The sequence below is a fragment of the Tursiops truncatus genome, chromosome 17 (assembly GCF_011762595.2).
Source record: "Tursiops truncatus isolate mTurTru1 chromosome 17, mTurTru1.mat.Y, whole genome shotgun sequence".
NCBI lineage: Eukaryota > Metazoa > Chordata > Mammalia > Artiodactyla > Delphinidae > Tursiops > Tursiops truncatus.
In genome coordinates this window covers 38317213-38333585 of record NC_047050.1, presented here as the reverse complement: position 1 = coordinate 38333585, position 16373 = coordinate 38317213, and the positions used below count along the sequence as shown (strand labels likewise).

Below are 16373 nucleotides of genomic sequence, written 5' to 3'. Positions count from 1 at the left end.
CCGCGCGCCCGGCTGTGTTTACGTTCTGCAGCCGCTCCACGTTGTGCTGCAGTCCTCGCCTCCCATTGGCCAGCTCGCCAGCCAACGCTGCGCTCCTCCCGCAGGGGCGGTGGTCCCCGAGTCTCTTCAGAAAACCCGGGTTCTTGGAGGCCTAGGCGGGACAGCCAGGGTGCGCCAAGGCATGGCCACTTCCTAGCCACGCTATGCTCGCCCGAGCCGCCTCCACCTGGCCGTACGCCGGGGCCGGGCCGCGGCCTGACACCCCCGGCGTCCGAGAGTTGAAAGAGGGAGGGGACAGAAACTACTGGCGGGAGATGAAGCCGAGCGGCGGGGAGCCGGGCTGCGGAGGAGGAGCCTCTGCGAGACTCCCTCCCGCCGCACAGGCAGGTGAAGTTCAGGTGACCGCGGACCGAGGGCTTAGGCGAGCCGGCTGTACGGCCCCTCGAGGTGGGCGGGCGCGGACTCACGGCAGGGCGCGCCGCGCGGGCCTGCGGACTGGCGCGCGGGGGAGGGGAGCGCACTGTCCGGAGGTGTCAGTCTGAGGCGCATGCGTGCGGGGCGGGCCTGGCCCGGCCTATATATTGGGTTGGCGCCGGCGCCAGCTGAGAGCCGAGCGGTAGCGGGTCTGGCGGTGAGGAGGTGCTTGGGCGTAGGGCGGGATGCGGGAGGAGAGAAAGCCCCCCCACCCCTCAGGGCCGATCCGTCCCGCGGGCGGGAGCCTAGGGGAGGAAAAGTGGGAGGGGTGAGAACTAGGCATCTGGGGGCGATGGGTCCCCGCGATCCGTCCCTGTCAGGACCCTTGGCAGGGGGCCTGGGAGGCGGCGGTGGATGGAGGGCTGCCCCTAAGTGGGAGGCCACGGAAAAGCCCCTCATTCTAGGGGCTTCACTCTGCCATCCCCATTTGGGGAGCTATCCCGCAGGAGAGAGGATGGGGGTCTGGGTCTCCTTCACGGGAAGAAAAGTTCCCCCACAAGCCCAGTTTTCCCCTTTATTGATTGAACTCCCTTTCCATCACTCCCATCCCCCATCTGTAGTCGGGGTCCCGGTGCCCCTCCAAGCGATGGGCAGGGTCCGGTGGGGCTGGGAAGGAGGGAAAGCAGACTGAAGGACGTGACACAAGTTCCCTCCGCCCCCTGCTTCCCCGCCACCGCCGCTCTCCAAATTGGCGCGGAACCGGCTTCTCCACAGTGTTTCGCCTCCACAACCCCCTCTCCCCGCGGCTCGAGCAGGATGGGAGGGGGGAAGTAGGGGCGCTGCCCAAGCCCCACTCGGGCTGTCCGGGGGAGAGACTGCAGGACGCAGAAGAGACCCATCTGCCTCCCTGCGCTTTCCGGGCGCTGAGGGTGGTTTGCAAATTTCTGAAGACGCTCTCATCCGGGCTGTTCATTTCGTTGAGGAAATGCAGGCATGTGTCCAAAAGCATGAGTCCGAAATCATGCACTAATATACTGCATAAGTCATCGTGGTAAGACGGCTCAGGTCATCTCCTGAGGGACTTAGTTATAACCTCTGAATGGCACTTGGAGAGTATGGATGACAATGTATTTGACTCTGGTTTTTCCTCTCGCCTCCAGAGGTTTCATACACCTGAAAGAAGAGAATGTCAAGACGCAGGTAACGTTATTTGTCTTGGAAATATGTTTCAGAGTTGGCTGCTGCCTTTGAAATGCGTCACTTACTAATTAAACTTCCTTTTTAAAAACCCTATAGTAGCCGTTTACAAGCTAAACAGCAGCCCCAGCCCAGTCAGACGGATTCCCCACAAGAAACCCAGATAATTCAGGCCAAGAAGAGAAAAACGGCCCAGGTGAGTTAAGGGGGGGAAAAGAGAGAGGCGAAAGAGAAAATTCCTTGCAGGGACTTTAGTTTAACAATGGCCTTTTCTATTTTCCAGGATGTCAAAAAAAGAAAAGAGGAGGTCATCAAGAAACATCAGTATGAGATTAGGGTAATGCAGAACTGGGCTAGGTTTGGGGGAAACAAATGTAGGACAAAAAAGAATAGAATTGTGTTATTGCTTTGTGATAGGAAGGTTCCTCTGACACTTTTAATGCCCCTCGAGGTCAGCAGGAAGGCGCTTGTCTTTGGGTGGTTTTTATGTCCCTGAATCCTACTACAGCTACAGAGTAAGCCTTGACGCAGCTGGTTCCTCTTTGTAAATCCCTCCCTCTAGGAGCTGCCTGGTGCACCAGGGCCCGCCTAATCTGTCCAATGGACTGCTCTTTGTTCCCTCTCTGACTATAGTGGAGAGTCTTGATGGTTGCTCCTAGGGCATAAAATAGGATGTGAGGTCACTGACAGACTGGCACCCAGCCCTTTGCCACCTATTCTTCCTATGTGTTGTACAGAAGACACTTTGGAAACAGTGGTTCTCTTTGAAACCAGCAGTGACTGGAGAAAGTGTCCTTTAAGTATTTAAGTAATTGTTTCCACTTTTAAGGTCTTGTCTTCCTGTATTTGAAAGTAGTGGAAAAGGCCTTAACGAGTGTGGGGCGGGGGTAGCTGTCTATAAAACAAGGTGCCCTGGCCACTATTGCTAAATACAGGGGAAAATTTTATAATCTTGAAAGCGATTAATATTTGACTACACACGTGTTTTGTTGTTTCTCCTCTCCCTCAGTACCTAACGTCTTGTATTTCCAGAATTGTATTTTGTATAAAACATCCTACCTGTTACTCTTTATGAAGATTGAAATGAGCTATATGGTTTATTTATAAAATATGTATGTCAGCTTAAATTAGTCAGCAATGTTAGCTAATGACGGTGTTTGGGGAAAAATGTAGACTGTTTAGAAGTATTAGCTTTCATTTATAAAAGATCCAAGACAAAAGCTGGTTTGTCTATTTCACAAAGATATTCTTTTTATTTTTTTTAAATGACAGAATTGTTGGCCACCTGTATTATCTGGGGGGATCAGTCCTTGCATTATCATTGAAACACCCCACAAAGAAATAGGAACAAGCGACTTCTCCAGATTTACAAATTACAGATTTAAAAATCTTTTCATTAATCCTTCACCTTTGCCTGATTTAAGGTAAGAAAAATTTCAGTAATTTAATGTCAAAGATTAAAATTTACTGATGTAATATATGGTGCTATTTTGAGGTATTTTTTGCTTTCATTATTAGAAAGACTTGTAGAAAAACTGTTTTTTTTTTACTAGTCTTTAAGCATATATTATTTTATCTGACAGTAATGCTATTTGCAAATGACACGGGTATTTAAAACATTGATTCTATAACATTATTTTCACTTGCTTGCTGAAGACTGTAAGCCTTATCAGAAGAACTCAATCACTTTATTTATTTATGATTTATTTATTTTTGGCTGCGTTGGGTCTTCATTGCTGCGCGCGGGCTTTCTCTAGTTGCGGTGAGCGGGGGCTACTCTTCATTGCTGTGCATGGGCTTCTCATTGTGGTGGCTTCTCTTTGTTGCGGAGCATGGGCTCTAGGGCACACAGGCTCAGTAGTTGTGGCTCACGGGCTCTAGAGCGCAGGCTCAGTAATTGTGGCGCACAGGCTTAGTTGCTCCGCAGCATGTGGGATCTTCCCAGACCAGGGATCGAACCCGTGTCCCCTGCATTGGCAGGTGGATTCTTAACCACTGTGCCACCAGGGAAACCCTGAATCACATTTTTAATGGAGTTTAAATAATTTATCTAAATTGCTAACATGGAAGTATTTTAACATGTACAGCATTTTCATTTGATAGATCAGCTATTTTTCTTTCTTACCAAGCCTACTTACTAAGGTTTATACTTTTTCTAGTTAATGAATGACTAAGAGGTACAACTTACATAAAATGTGTAGTGTAATAATTTATATTTGGCTTTAATAAGCAAATTAATGGACTCATACATTTAAACTCACCAGTCTTCCTCTTCTCCATACTGTCCCACCTTAACCCCACTGTAATGTAGTGATGATCTATTTGGAGGTGATTGAGACTGTCTCTGCTGGGATCATATGCTTTAAATATTTACTTTTTTAGTGTTGCTCTTGAGAAAACATCGTTATCTTAAACAGGTGCCTTTGTAAATTATAAATAGATGGGGACTAGAAAGCACTCTTGAAATCTGTCAATTTAGATTCTCATAATCCAAGTTCTTGCTGTATAATTTCATGCTAAAGAAATGGTTTCTAAAAGTAGCAATTTTTCCTGATTTACTTTAAGAGGTTGTCCTTTCAAATTCTAATTCAAAGTTGGATTTCAGTGTTTGAAAGTTGAGTTTACTCTATGTGAAACAGGTAGCTTGTATATTATGTAGGTCACACAATTATTTTGCCCCTTTCCATAGCTGGGGATGTTCACAGGATGTTTGGCTAAACATGTTAAAAAAGGAGACCAGATATGTTCATGACAAACATTTTGAAGTTCTGCATTCTGAATTGGAACCACAGATGAGGTCAATACTTCTAGACTGGCTTTTAGAGGTACGTTCCAGCAATACAAATTTCCTTTTTTGTCTGTATGATGGAAAAACATTTAGACATAAATATGCTTTCCATGTGCCTTCATGGTATATTACCTATTGCCAGGAGCCATTCTGGGGGGCTACTCACTGTAGTTGAGGATACCAAAATGGAAAATGACTGCTTGCTAAGAGTAAAATCATGAGGACACAGCCACTAGGTCCCATACAACCCAAACCCAATTCAGAAATTGTGGTATCTGAGTATCGCTGTGTACTAGGCACTGGGCCTGGTGCCAAGGATACTCAAGATGAACAGAATTTGACAAGGTTTTGAATTTTGCTATGCAATGTAAAGAACCAGGACTAGGCTTCAGGACCCTCAGAAGTCCTTGTCTTCATCACCAAAATGAAATTATGATTTGGAATCCTAATTTCTATATCCTAAATGATAAGGAGGCTTTGAATATCCAGTAGCCCTAAGCCCTCGAGGCTCCATGTAGCTTGCTTTTGTTATCCCTCTATTCCTTTCAGAAATGAGCTGTACCATTAATCTAAAGGATTAATAGTGATCCAGAAGTCCCTAAATGCCTGTGCCCTAAATATCTGTGCCCTCTCTTGTTTAGGCCCATTCCCTTTCTCTGGATAATAATTCTGAAAGAATCTCTAAAATTATTGAAATGACTATTTATATTGATAACAAACTAATTTTACCCCAACCCCTGGATATTTGCTCTGTAGTTTCCCTGTCTTTAATATAGATAGAGACAATGAACTCCAAGGGGGAACTACCACAGGCTTTTTGGTGGAGAAACACGGCAGAATAGATCTCAGAAGCTATCAGAAAAGTTCGTTAAGACTGCAAACTGTTGTCCTTTTGAGTCAGGTCATCTTAGTCCTTATTCTGACTAGAATTCTGACTAGAACCGTGTGTACAAGAATGTAGTTGGATTTTGACTTTTCTGAATATCTAATGATCATAGATGCAACTTAAGCACAATTATGTTGATGTTATTTTATTTTGCCTTTTTATGTTACATTGATTTTTATTTAGTGGTTGTCTATCAAATTTATCCCTATTTTCCCTTAAATATATGATTATATATACAAAACCAAATATAATAAATCAAATCCAGCAGAGCATTAAACTCTGCTTTGTCTTAGTGTTTCTTTCAACCTAGGAATGCAAAAATGGTCCAACATTTGAAAATCTATTAATAGTTTAAGGGAGAAAAATCATAAGGTTATATATCATAGATGTGAAAGATATTTTTTGAAATTCAGTATACATTCCTGATTTTTTAATATGCAATAAACTAGGGATAGATTTCCTTAACACATTAACTGTTTATTAGTATGTCTGTCCCTCTGTTTCCTCCCTACTTCATGAAGTTATTTTGAGAATTAAAAGCTTTCCCTATATTAAGTGTGGAAATGACAGATACTACTTATTATTAATAACAATAGTGAAACATTAGGGGAATCCCATTATAGTCAGAAACAAGAAATAAGATAAAAATTTTGTCAATCACCATTGTTATTCATTCAGTTTTCTTCTATAATTCTTAAATGATGTAAGAACATTGAAAGGAACAGAGTTGTCATTTTGTAGTTAAATGTATATCTAGAATGATGAAGAGAATCAGTTGGAACTATGAGAGTATAAACTAAGCATAAAAACTTACCCATTTGGCATCAATAAAAATTAGATGACATATATACACTATTGACACTATGAATAAGATAGATAACTAATGAGAACCTACTGTATAGCCAAGGGAACTCTACTCAATGCTCTGTGGTGACCTAAATGGGAAGAAAATCCAAAAAAGAGGGGATATATGTATACATAAAGCTGATTCACTTTGCTGTACAGTAGAAACTAACACAACATTGTAAAGCAACTATACTCCAATAAAAATTAATTTAAAAAACATTAGAAGCTTAATAGGAAAAAAGTACTCAGCCATAGTCAGCAAGTGTAAATGTATCTGGGAATAAACACAGTAAGTTTATGTGAAAAAAACCTATAAAACTAAGAGGACTGTAGTAGGTTTATTCTATTAGCACATGTTAATTTCTCCCCCATTTTAGCTTTGGTATCCTAAAAAGCAAGTTGGACTTCAGAAAGTGTTCTGAAATCTGGTATGCTAAGAGGTAACTTTCTAATTTGGAGAAACTAATGGAATAATATTTAAATGGATTCTTCTCTAGGTGTGTGAAGTATACACACTTCATAGGGAAACATTTTATCTTGCGCAAGACTTTTTTGATAGATTTATGTTGACACAAAAGGATATAAATAAAAATATGCTTCAACTCATTGGAATTACCTCATTATTCATTGCTTCCAAACTTGAGGTAAGTTCTCAAAGTTTATCCATGGATATATTTACCGCAAACTTTTTTGTCTTAACCAATGCATTAATCCCAGAGAATACTATGTACCACTTTTGGTATGTTAATCCTTAGGAAAGATGAGTGAGTTTTTTCCAATGCATTTTCTGAACACTATGATTTGGGTGGAAGGATAATTATCATGGTTCCCTTCAAAGTATCTGAGCCTATTATAAGTCCCTGGTTTGATTCTAGAACTAGTATCTAGGTGAAATGTTCCACGGCTAACTGTGCCAAACAAAATGACCAACGCTGTCTCTCTATACCTAGTCATAGCACTTGGATTCAATAAAATGGTCTCTGAAACCTAATTAACCAATCAAATGCAATAAATGCTATTAGGTTAGAATAATGGGCTATATCCAGCCTAGTACTTCTATATCTGATGATGGTGCTAGGATAGAAGGAAACACCTTTCCTGCCTGAGATTTTCCTTCACACGATCTCAGTCTACTTTTCTTAAATTCAACACATAAGGATATCGTTAGTACCTTCATCTGAAATTTTTGAAGCCTGTATTGTTTTGAGGGTAGAAGAGGGACTGTGAATCATGCATTAATTTCCTTAAGTGTATTTTTCTCCTCTTCCACATTTTTCTTTTGAGCCTTAAGGGCTATCCCCAAATTCTGCCGAATTTGATGAATAAGTTTGTATTCAGTATATCCTTACCTGAAATCACATGGTGTGTTTCAGATACCTTTCTAGACTGAAATCTTGATCTTTAGCCTGTTCTCATCTGTGGCAACATCTCTTCTACTCCTCTGGTCATTCTAGTTGTTATTCTCTGAACTGTTAAGACAGACCTGTCATCAACGAAACTGCACAAATTATTGTTTCAATAACCATACTTTTGTACTAGGATAAAGTTAATGTTTGCAATTTCTAGACCTTATTTGTTGAGTATCTTGTTTTAGTCTGATATACTAGGCAATCCTAAAACAAGTTTGGCTTTTCGTTTTAACCAGTCACTGAAATGACTGGTTAAAATAGTCTAATTGTTTATTAACTAAGATTCAAAATCAGTTCTATAAAAATGTTTCAATCAATATAGTTGGCTAATTTAGATACCCAGGTATGAAAAATACCTTTAAAGGTAAGGTTGCTTTGGTATCGCAGAATTATTTTATTAAGATTTATAATCATTTTGTCCTTTAAAAATGAAGCCTAGATTGGTTTGTATATAATTCTTTTGTTTTAATCTCACTCTCAACTGTGCTTGATACTAATTAAATCTATTTTAAAGGAAATCTACGCTCCTAAGCTGCAAGAGTTTGCTTATGTCACTGATGGTGCTTGCAGTGAAGAGGATATCTTAAGGATGGAACTCATTATATTAAAGGTAATAATATATCTTTATTATTTCTAGTTGCAATTTAATAACTGTAATTTACTAAACTCAAAGACTACAATGTTAAGTAGTCAAAACTGAGATTTTAGTATTAGGATCCAGTTCTAAGATGGGAGGGGAATTTGCTTAACCTGTAAACTCTATTTTTCTGTATCTTTCAATTCTCCTATATTGAGAATATTATTTCTTAATTTAAAAGTGTTTAACAACACTTTCGAAACTTATACGTAGTTACCACATCATGTGTATATAAATGAATTCCAACAGTGATTCTCAAATCTTAGTTCTGATTTTCCACTTCTTCCAGCAGGTGGAGAATGAGAATTATTTCACTGCCTTTTTTCTTTTCTATATGCATGGGAAAGGCTTTTAATAGAAGGGTAGAGGAAAGAAGCATTAAGATGTTTAATTGGAATTATACTCCAATAAAGATGTTAAAAAACAAACAAAAAAAAGAAAGTAAAGAGCTAGTTGAAAAAAAAAAGATGTTTAATTGGGCCTTGAATTAGAGATTAAAGGGTGAATGTTAGCTACTAGAAAGTATGTTATGAAATTTGAGCATCCTGGTTTTATAAATAGGACACAAGAAAACACAATCAATATGACTTTCATTTACAAGATTATCTATAAACTATATACATTATAATATAAATTTGTTATGTTTATAAACATTCAGATTGATAGCTCTGTAAGAATGGGATCTTGTTGACATGCTGATATTGTTCTTTTTAAAAGAAATTTTTTTATTGAAATATACTTGATTTTCAATGTTGTGTTAGTTTTAGGTGTACAGCAAAGTGATTCAGTTTTATATATATATTTTTTTCAGATTCTTTTCCATTATAGGGTATTATAAGACATTGAATATAGTTCTAATATGTTCTAGTAACAAAGTTATCCAGATTCAGACCTGAAGTATAGTATAAGGAGGATATATAATAGGAAGATGAAATCCTCTGGGTGGTCCTACAGGCATTAAGACTCTCTGTTCTCTCCTAATTATTTTTGACTTCTTATAAATGGTAAAGTCCCAGGGCTTCATGGAGAGAATCATAAATTAGGATTTGTCTTTTTTTTAGCTTTTACATGTTGAACAGAAGCCATTATAGATCACATAAAGAAAAAGTGTAGAATCAGTTCTTCGGAGATCTGAATGGAATTAGCTGTGGAGTTATTGAATAAAATTAAAAGGGCAGTTTCAATAAAGAATACGTTTGGAAGATGAGGGGCTGCAAGAAATGAGAAAAGTAGGAATGAAAAATAGGTCCAAGGAACTTTGTCAATGAAGATAACTAGAGAATAATAAAGGGGTCTGTATCAATAATAGACTAAAACACAAGCAGCTTTAGATTGTGAGGTATCTATAGTTATGAAAATAGAAGAAATATGACCAAAGCAAAAAGTTTCTTAAATGACTATTTAAGGAAGTACCTGTATAATGTGGTATATATACCTACATTTATTAACAGGCATTTTAATTTCATTAACAGGCTTTAAAATGGGAACTTTGTCCTGTAACAGTCATCTCCTGGCTAAATCTCTTCCTCCAAGTTGATGCTCTTAAAGATGCTCCTAAAGTTCTTCTACCTCAGTATTCTCAGGAAAAGTTCATTCAGATAGCTCAGGTATTGATATTTTTATTGAATATTTGCTAATGTTTTTAATTACAGGTTTTGTTTAGGGTATTTATAGTGCTAAATAGGCTACACAACAAAATGACAGCATACTGAATTAAATCATTCCTTAATTGACTAGAACAAAACTTCTGATGCATAAAATTCTGTCCCCAGTATTTACATTGCTTACTGAAAATTCTAGAAAACAGAGTTTTAAAACTTGCATTTAAATATATTATGAGCACTTTTTACTCTTTAGGAGTATGAGGTAGAGAGTTAAATACCTCTTTTTTTTTTTTTTTTTTTTTTGCGGTACGCGGGCCTCTCACTGTTGTGGCCTCTCCCGTTGTGGAGCACAGGCTCCGGATGCGCAGGCTCAGCGGCCATGGCTCACGGGCCCAGCCGCTCCGCGGCACGTGAGATCTTCCCGGACCGGGGCACGAACCCGTGTCGCCTGCATCGGCAGGCAGACTCTCAACCACTGTGCCACCAGGGAAGCCCTAAATACCTCTTTTTGATGTAACATGGGGAAAGGTATTTTTCAACCAGTTGTTTTAGGTTTTATAATAGTATGAAATTATTCTGTAAAATTATCTTACACTCATATTTGAATACACAGGGAACCTATTTTATGTGTTAAAATTAAAATCACCTAATTTAGTTATAACATTATTTAAAACTTTAAGTTTAAATTAAACTTTCCTAGGCCAGTGTATAACAAATATTCTAAGAAAGTAATTACAGGAGGAGGGTACCATTCTTTCCTGCCTGCTTCTCATAAGTAGGATCTTAAGGCTGCTGTACCTGCCATATATAAGTGAAGAACACCCAGATTCTTATTCTGTGTAGGATGTGAAAATCTTACACATGGAATTGAAGAAACTGTGGTACTCTGGATGGGTTTAAGTAACCTACGTTGAAATTCAACTTGTATTTTAGTAAACTCATTATGAACACTAAAACTGGAGAACCAGTAAATATATTAGAATTGGTTCATTTTATAGAACTTTCTAATGAAGTCATATTAATTTTTTCCCTCAGATTTCCTAGCATCCCAGATTATCCTAGGCAGCTAAACGCTTTTGATAGGGCAAACCTTTGATAAGCTGATAAACAGTGTGGAAAGCTTCTAGAGGTATATAATAGTAATAATTCATTTCCAACTCCTCTACTCCTGTTTCTGTCTTCTGGACCCATGGGGACAAAAATAAGTTTTATTTCACTGGACAGGTATCACCTCAGGCCTCTGAAATCTAACCTTTTTACATAATTTCACTGATCGTTGTTCAGATCTCTTTTTGCCTGGATTGTACTACCTCTCAACTCATCTGTTTAGAAACATGTTCCCTTCTTGTGTTTCTGCTTCACCACAGTCTAAGGGATTGTTCTTAAAATGTAATTTCCCTGATTTAAAATCTTCTAGTAAGTTCAATAATCAGTCAGAACTTTAAAGTTCTGACTTCTTAAAGACCCTTTATGATCTAACCTAGGCCATGCCTCTCCAGCAACCCCCTTTTTTTAAAATAATGAAGGAAAGATATTCCTTATGTCATATTTTTTACCTTATGTGTTCTGACTTGAGTTCCAAAAAAAAGTAATCCTTTCTCATTTATCTTCATAAATTCTGTTTCCTATACCTAGAACACTCTCTACCTCCCAGTCTTCCTGGCTACCTTGTATTTTAAGACTCATTTAAGCAGAAGTCTTCCCTGTCTTCCCCACTCTGGATCAGGTGCGCTTCCTAATAGTACACATCATGCTATATTGTAACAATCCTTTACCTGTTTATTAACAAGATTGAACTTCCTGCAGGGTGGCAGCTTATTTCTCTTTGCATCCCTGTAGTTTCAGCAATTCTTGGCATATGGCCCACATCATAAGCAATCTAAAATGTTAGCTGACTGATGTTTAGTAGTGACATGTAGTACTCATCCTTCTCCTAAATTTTTATACTTTTTCCTCTGTTAGCTTTTAGATCTGTGTATTCTTGCCATCGATTCATTAGAGTTCCAGTACAGAATACTCGCTGCTGCTGCCTTGTGCCATTTTACCTCTCGTGAAGTGGTTAAGAAAGCCTCAGGTAAGACAGTATATTTTGTTCTCTTCTTACCCATTCACAAATTTTAAAGGGACTATTTTGAACTTAGCATCCTGCTAAACAAGAATTTAAAATTTTAATGGAAAAAAGCAGTTTAGCGATTATCTTCCCTTCTATTAGAAGTACTTTCTAATCCTCAATATATATCCACAAACAAAAAATAAGGTCAAATGGAATTTAAATCCAGTTGAAGTTAGTCAATATAATTATAGCTCCGCATCAAAGAGTTCTTTGGGTTTTGACAATTTCAATTTCCTATGTAGCAGGTACTGGCTAAGAAGCTCTAAGTCTTTTTCTCCCTCAAAATAGTCACATTATAAACATATTTGAGAGTGATAGTGTGTTCTGACTTGCTAAACTTGTTTTATTTTAATTTTTTTAAAGTATAGTTGATTTACAACGTTGTGCCGATCTCTGCTGTGCAGCAAAGTGACTCAGTTATACATATAGAGACAAGCTTTTTTTATATTCTTTTCCATTATGGTTTATCACAGGATATTGAATATAGTTCTCTGTGCTATACAGTAGGACCTTGTTTATCCATCCTATATACAGTAGTTTACAGCGCTAATCCCACATAAACTCGTTGATTTTGGTTTATATTATGTGCTTGTTTTGGTTTCCTTTTTTACATGAATTTTAAATTAACTATCTTTAAATTTTGAAGCACAAGCAAATAAGTAGGCATATGTTTCTGATGTAACCTTCACATTTTTCTAACTTTTCTTTATCTAGGTTTGGAATGGGACAACATTTCTGAATGTGTAGACTGGATGGTGCCTTTTGTCAGCATAGTAACAAGTACTAGCCCAGTGAAGCTGAAGGTTTTTAAGAAGATTTCTATGGAAGACAGACACAATATACAGACACATACAAATTATCTGGCTATGCTGGTATGTTTCTTTCTTGTAGTTTTTTGGTCTTACTATTTGGTAAGTCACTGAAACTGATAGTAAGGATACTACGGAGTAATATTTCAAGCAGTTATATAAGATGGTAAGGGACAGAAAGTTCCAATGGGCACACTGATTTCAAAATGTAGAAAAGGTGGGCTTCCCTGGTGGTGCAGTGGTTGGGAGTCCACCTGCCGATGCAGGGGACACGGGTTCGTGCCCCGGTCCGGAAAGATCCCACATGCCGCGGAGTGGCTGGGCCTGTGAACCATGGCCGCTGAGCCTGCAGGTCCGGAGCCTGTGCTCCGCAACGGTAGAGGCCACAACAGTGAGAGGCCCACATACCACACACACAAAAAAAAAGTAGAAAAGCTAATAAAATAACTTTGAAGTCAAAGCAAGATTTATGAAGTGTCTCAAGATTAATGCCAATAGTCCAGGTAAGAGTTTTTAAAAATACAAGTTGCAGGCAGTTGAACCTCTAAAATATGACTAATCACAGTTGCAAACACATAAAGAGAGGATTATATTAGGCCTAAGTAGCCTCAAATTAGTACACAGAAGTCTTGTTTGACTTTGTTTTACCATATCAATGCTTTATCTTAGCTGTTAATCTCTGCATGCTTTCTTCACATGTACAGGATGAAGTAAATTATATAAACACCTTCAGAAAGGGGGGACAGTTGTCACCAGTTTGCAATGGAGGCATTATGACACCACCGAAGAGCACTGAAAAACCACCAGGAAAACACTAAAGTTAACTGAGCAAACAAGTTGGAAGTGATGAAGTGCTGCGTAGCATTTCATAGAACTTAACTACTTAAGTCTTACAGGAAAATAGTGCTGTGGCTGTCCTGGCCGATTCAGAAGTTTCACTGGCATTCTCTGATTTAAAAAACCACTTAAAATTGGCACTAAGGAGGAAATTTAATTCCTATATTCGCTGTTTAAAGAAACAGCAGGACTTGTTTACAAAGATGACTTCATTCCCAACACTGACTGGATAGAAGCCAGCCATGATTCATGACAAGAATTTCTTTGATACGGTGTTACTATGTTTATCTTGATAAACTAGGAATTTCATCATTGGAGTTTTTGACTAGATAAGTGCTACCTTACAGGGTACATTAAGTGATACAGTACTTTGAATCTAGTTTTTAGATTCTCAAAATTTATAAACTCTTAACTAGTGCAATTTGGTTCTTGAAAATAAAATTTAAACTTGTTTACAAAGGTTTAGTTTTGTAATAAGGTGACTAATTTATCTATAGCTGCTGTAGCAAGCTATTATAAAACTTGAATTTTTAAAAATGGTGAACTTTAATCTGTTTGACTATGTTTATTTGCCTTGCCATAACATTTTTAACCAGTAAATCTTAGATGAACATGGTGTTTAAACTGTGCTCTAAACAGTGGGAATGCCAAAGAAATTATAAACAAGATAAATGCTGTGGCTCCTACGTGGGGCTTTGACGTATAAGTTGCTTTATAATAACTTTTTCGTACATCACAATTTGGGCGAAAAACTTAAGTACCCTTTCAAACTATTTATATGAGAAAGTCACTTTATTACTCTAAAAAAAAAATCTTTAGGGTTATCTCAATTTAGTGTGACTAAGGCTTTATTTATGTTTGCAAAACTGCTAAGGTCCTTTTTAAATTCCTACATTATGAGTTAAGGACAGTGTCAAAGTGATAAAGCTTAACACTTGACCTAAACTTGTATTTTCTTAAGGCAGAAAAGCAGTAAATGTATACGACTCCTAGAAATCTATTTATTTAAAAAAAAAAAACAAAACCTTGACATAAGAACTTGCTGTATATAGCTACTTCTACATAAATATTTTAGTTTTTTAAAAATGAAATTTCAGCCTCAAAAGTGGATTTGATTAGAAAAATTATACTAGATTACTAGTTTATTCTATTACTGGACATGTGAATCTCTTCTTCCTTTGAAGAAATTATAAATTTAAGCTATTGTTATGGTGTGAAGTCTTCTGTAGAGTTTTTGTTTTTAAACTAATATGTTTCAGTATTTTGTCTGAAAAGAAAACGCCACTAAATATGTAAATATGTATTATATAAACTTAATCTTTTAATACTGTTTATTTTTAGCCCATTGTTTAAAAAATAAAAGTTAAAAAATTTTAACTAACTGCTTAAAAGTAAAGTTTTGCCATTGCTTGAAGAAACTTTTTTTTCCTTCTCTGCGCTGCCAGCTGTAACACTTCTTCTGGGTTGCTCGCGTTCAATTCTGTCTGGCCGATGGCTTTGATCTTCCAAAACAGAAAAGTGATGTTATCAGAGGTCTGGTCAAAAACAAAGTTTTGCTAGTATACAAAATATAAAACTACCTACTTGCTAACGATGATAAACTGAACCTCTAATTGTAGATGCTAAGAGGTGTAGAAGAAATTAACAAAGACTGACTGGAGCCACTCAAGGAAAAGATCAATTACTGAACCATAGTTTGTGGAATTATCTTCAGTAACATCAAGTAAATTCATGTAAATTTATTTGACTAAAAATACCAGTAAAGGGACTTCCCTGTGGTCCAGTGGCTAAGACTCCATGCTCCCAGTGCAGGGGGCCTGGGTTCGATTCCCTGGTCAGGGAACTAGATCCCACATGCTGCACCTAAGACCTGGTGCAGCCAGATAAATAAATAAAGTATCTTAAAAAAAACAGTAAATAAACTCTACATGTAATCTGACACATTTTTACAATTAAGGCTCCTACAAAATAACCTGAAATATCAAAATTCATGTTTCAGGGCTTCACTTTTTTAATACGTAAAATATATCTAGTTTGCTCAGCACTATAATATATAGTGACCCTTCTCTTTCATGATTAGAAATACTTGAGCCTGATAAAAATCCATAATAGTATTCTGCCATGGAGTGTTTTGTGAGAGCATGTTTTAGGACCTTAAAATTACCTTTTGTTTAAAGAAGTTCCAATATATATATATATATATATTTTTTTTAAACAACAAAAACTATTCTGATAGGTAGCTTGAAGGGAGCTAAGACTATCCAGAAATGATCATCAGTTAGGTTAGTGGGTAGGAGGAATTGCGGATGATGCCATTTCCACATGAAAGAATACACGTGGAAAAACCTAGTAGTGGGGTATAACTAAAGAGTTACTTCAGACAAAATATCCTGAAGACGACTGGCTATAAAAGTTCAAAGTATAAGACAGAAATTGAAATAGGAGCCAGATATTTGAGAGAAATAACACATCCTAGGTGGATAGTGGTCAAAACCATGAGGGGATGAGGTTACCTAGGGAGAATGTAGGGCAATCAGAAAATACCCAAGGACTAACTTCTTGGGAAAACCAAGTTTAAGGGGTAGACAAGTTTAAGGGGTAGACAGAGGGAAATACCCACAAAGAAGAAAAGGCAGAAGAGTCAGGGAGAAGAAATGAGTAAAAATGCCGGGGAAGCCAAAGGAATAAAGAATTTCAAGAAGGAAGGAGTGTAAACAACAGGATAAAGACTGAAAAGTATTCACTGGCTTCGGCATTTGGTGACCCTTGAGAACAGTTAGAGTGGGGACGGCAGAAGTCAAATTGTATTGGACCAAAGAGCTTTAAAAAACTA

The 16373-nt window shown here is 37.9% G+C and overlaps 2 protein-coding genes across 12 annotated transcripts in view; one reads left to right on the top strand and one right to left on the bottom strand.

The window, feature by feature from the left end:
• Nucleotides 1-369: 369 nt before the first annotated feature.
• CCNE2 (cyclin E2) lies at nucleotides 370-14921 on the top strand. Of its 5 annotated transcripts, none has more exons than XM_033843340.2 (12): nucleotides 370-387; nucleotides 1575-1614; nucleotides 1711-1807; nucleotides 1895-1948; nucleotides 2884-3035; nucleotides 4301-4436; nucleotides 6629-6775; nucleotides 8055-8150; nucleotides 9650-9784; nucleotides 11744-11855; nucleotides 12609-12766; nucleotides 13408-14921. In XM_033843340.2, the coding sequence occupies exons 2-12, from the start codon at nucleotides 1601-1603 to the stop codon at nucleotides 13519-13521; spliced, it is 1215 nt and encodes a 404-aa protein (XP_033699231.1). In that variant the 5' UTR covers nucleotides 370-387; nucleotides 1575-1600; the 3' UTR covers nucleotides 13522-14921. The 5 variants fall into 5 exon arrangements, with proteins under 5 accessions (XP_033699231.1, XP_033699230.1, XP_019780679.1 ...); XM_033843339.2 differs by lacking the exon at nucleotides 370-387 and adding an exon at nucleotides 578-631; XM_019925120.3 differs by lacking the exon at nucleotides 370-387 and adding an exon at nucleotides 601-639.
• Nucleotides 980-16373, bottom strand: part of INTS8 (integrator complex subunit 8) — a 64947-nt gene continuing 49553 nt past the window's right edge. For 5 of the 7 annotated variants that reach the window (XM_019925117.3, XM_033843335.2, XM_033843337.2 and 2 more), the window contains one exon: nucleotides 14840-15042. In XM_019925117.3, coding sequence (XP_019780676.1) covers nucleotides 14926-15042 — 117 coding nt within the window. In that variant the 3' untranslated portion in view covers nucleotides 14840-14925. Of the gene's footprint in view, nucleotides 1588-7480; nucleotides 7601-14839; nucleotides 15043-16373 lie in introns of those variants that run through there. The other 2 variants (XR_002174330.3, XM_019925118.3) reach the window with 2 other exon arrangements.

Coding starts and splice junctions, on each gene's coding strand:
- CCNE2 (XM_033843340.2), top strand. Junction 9,785..11,743: donor AGTTCATTCAGATAGCTCAG/GTATTGATATTT, acceptor TTCCTCTGTTAG/CTTTTAGATCTGTGTATTCT. Junction 11,856..12,608: donor AGTGGTTAAGAAAGCCTCAG/GTAAGACAGTAT, acceptor TTCTTTATCTAG/GTTTGGAATGGGACAACATT.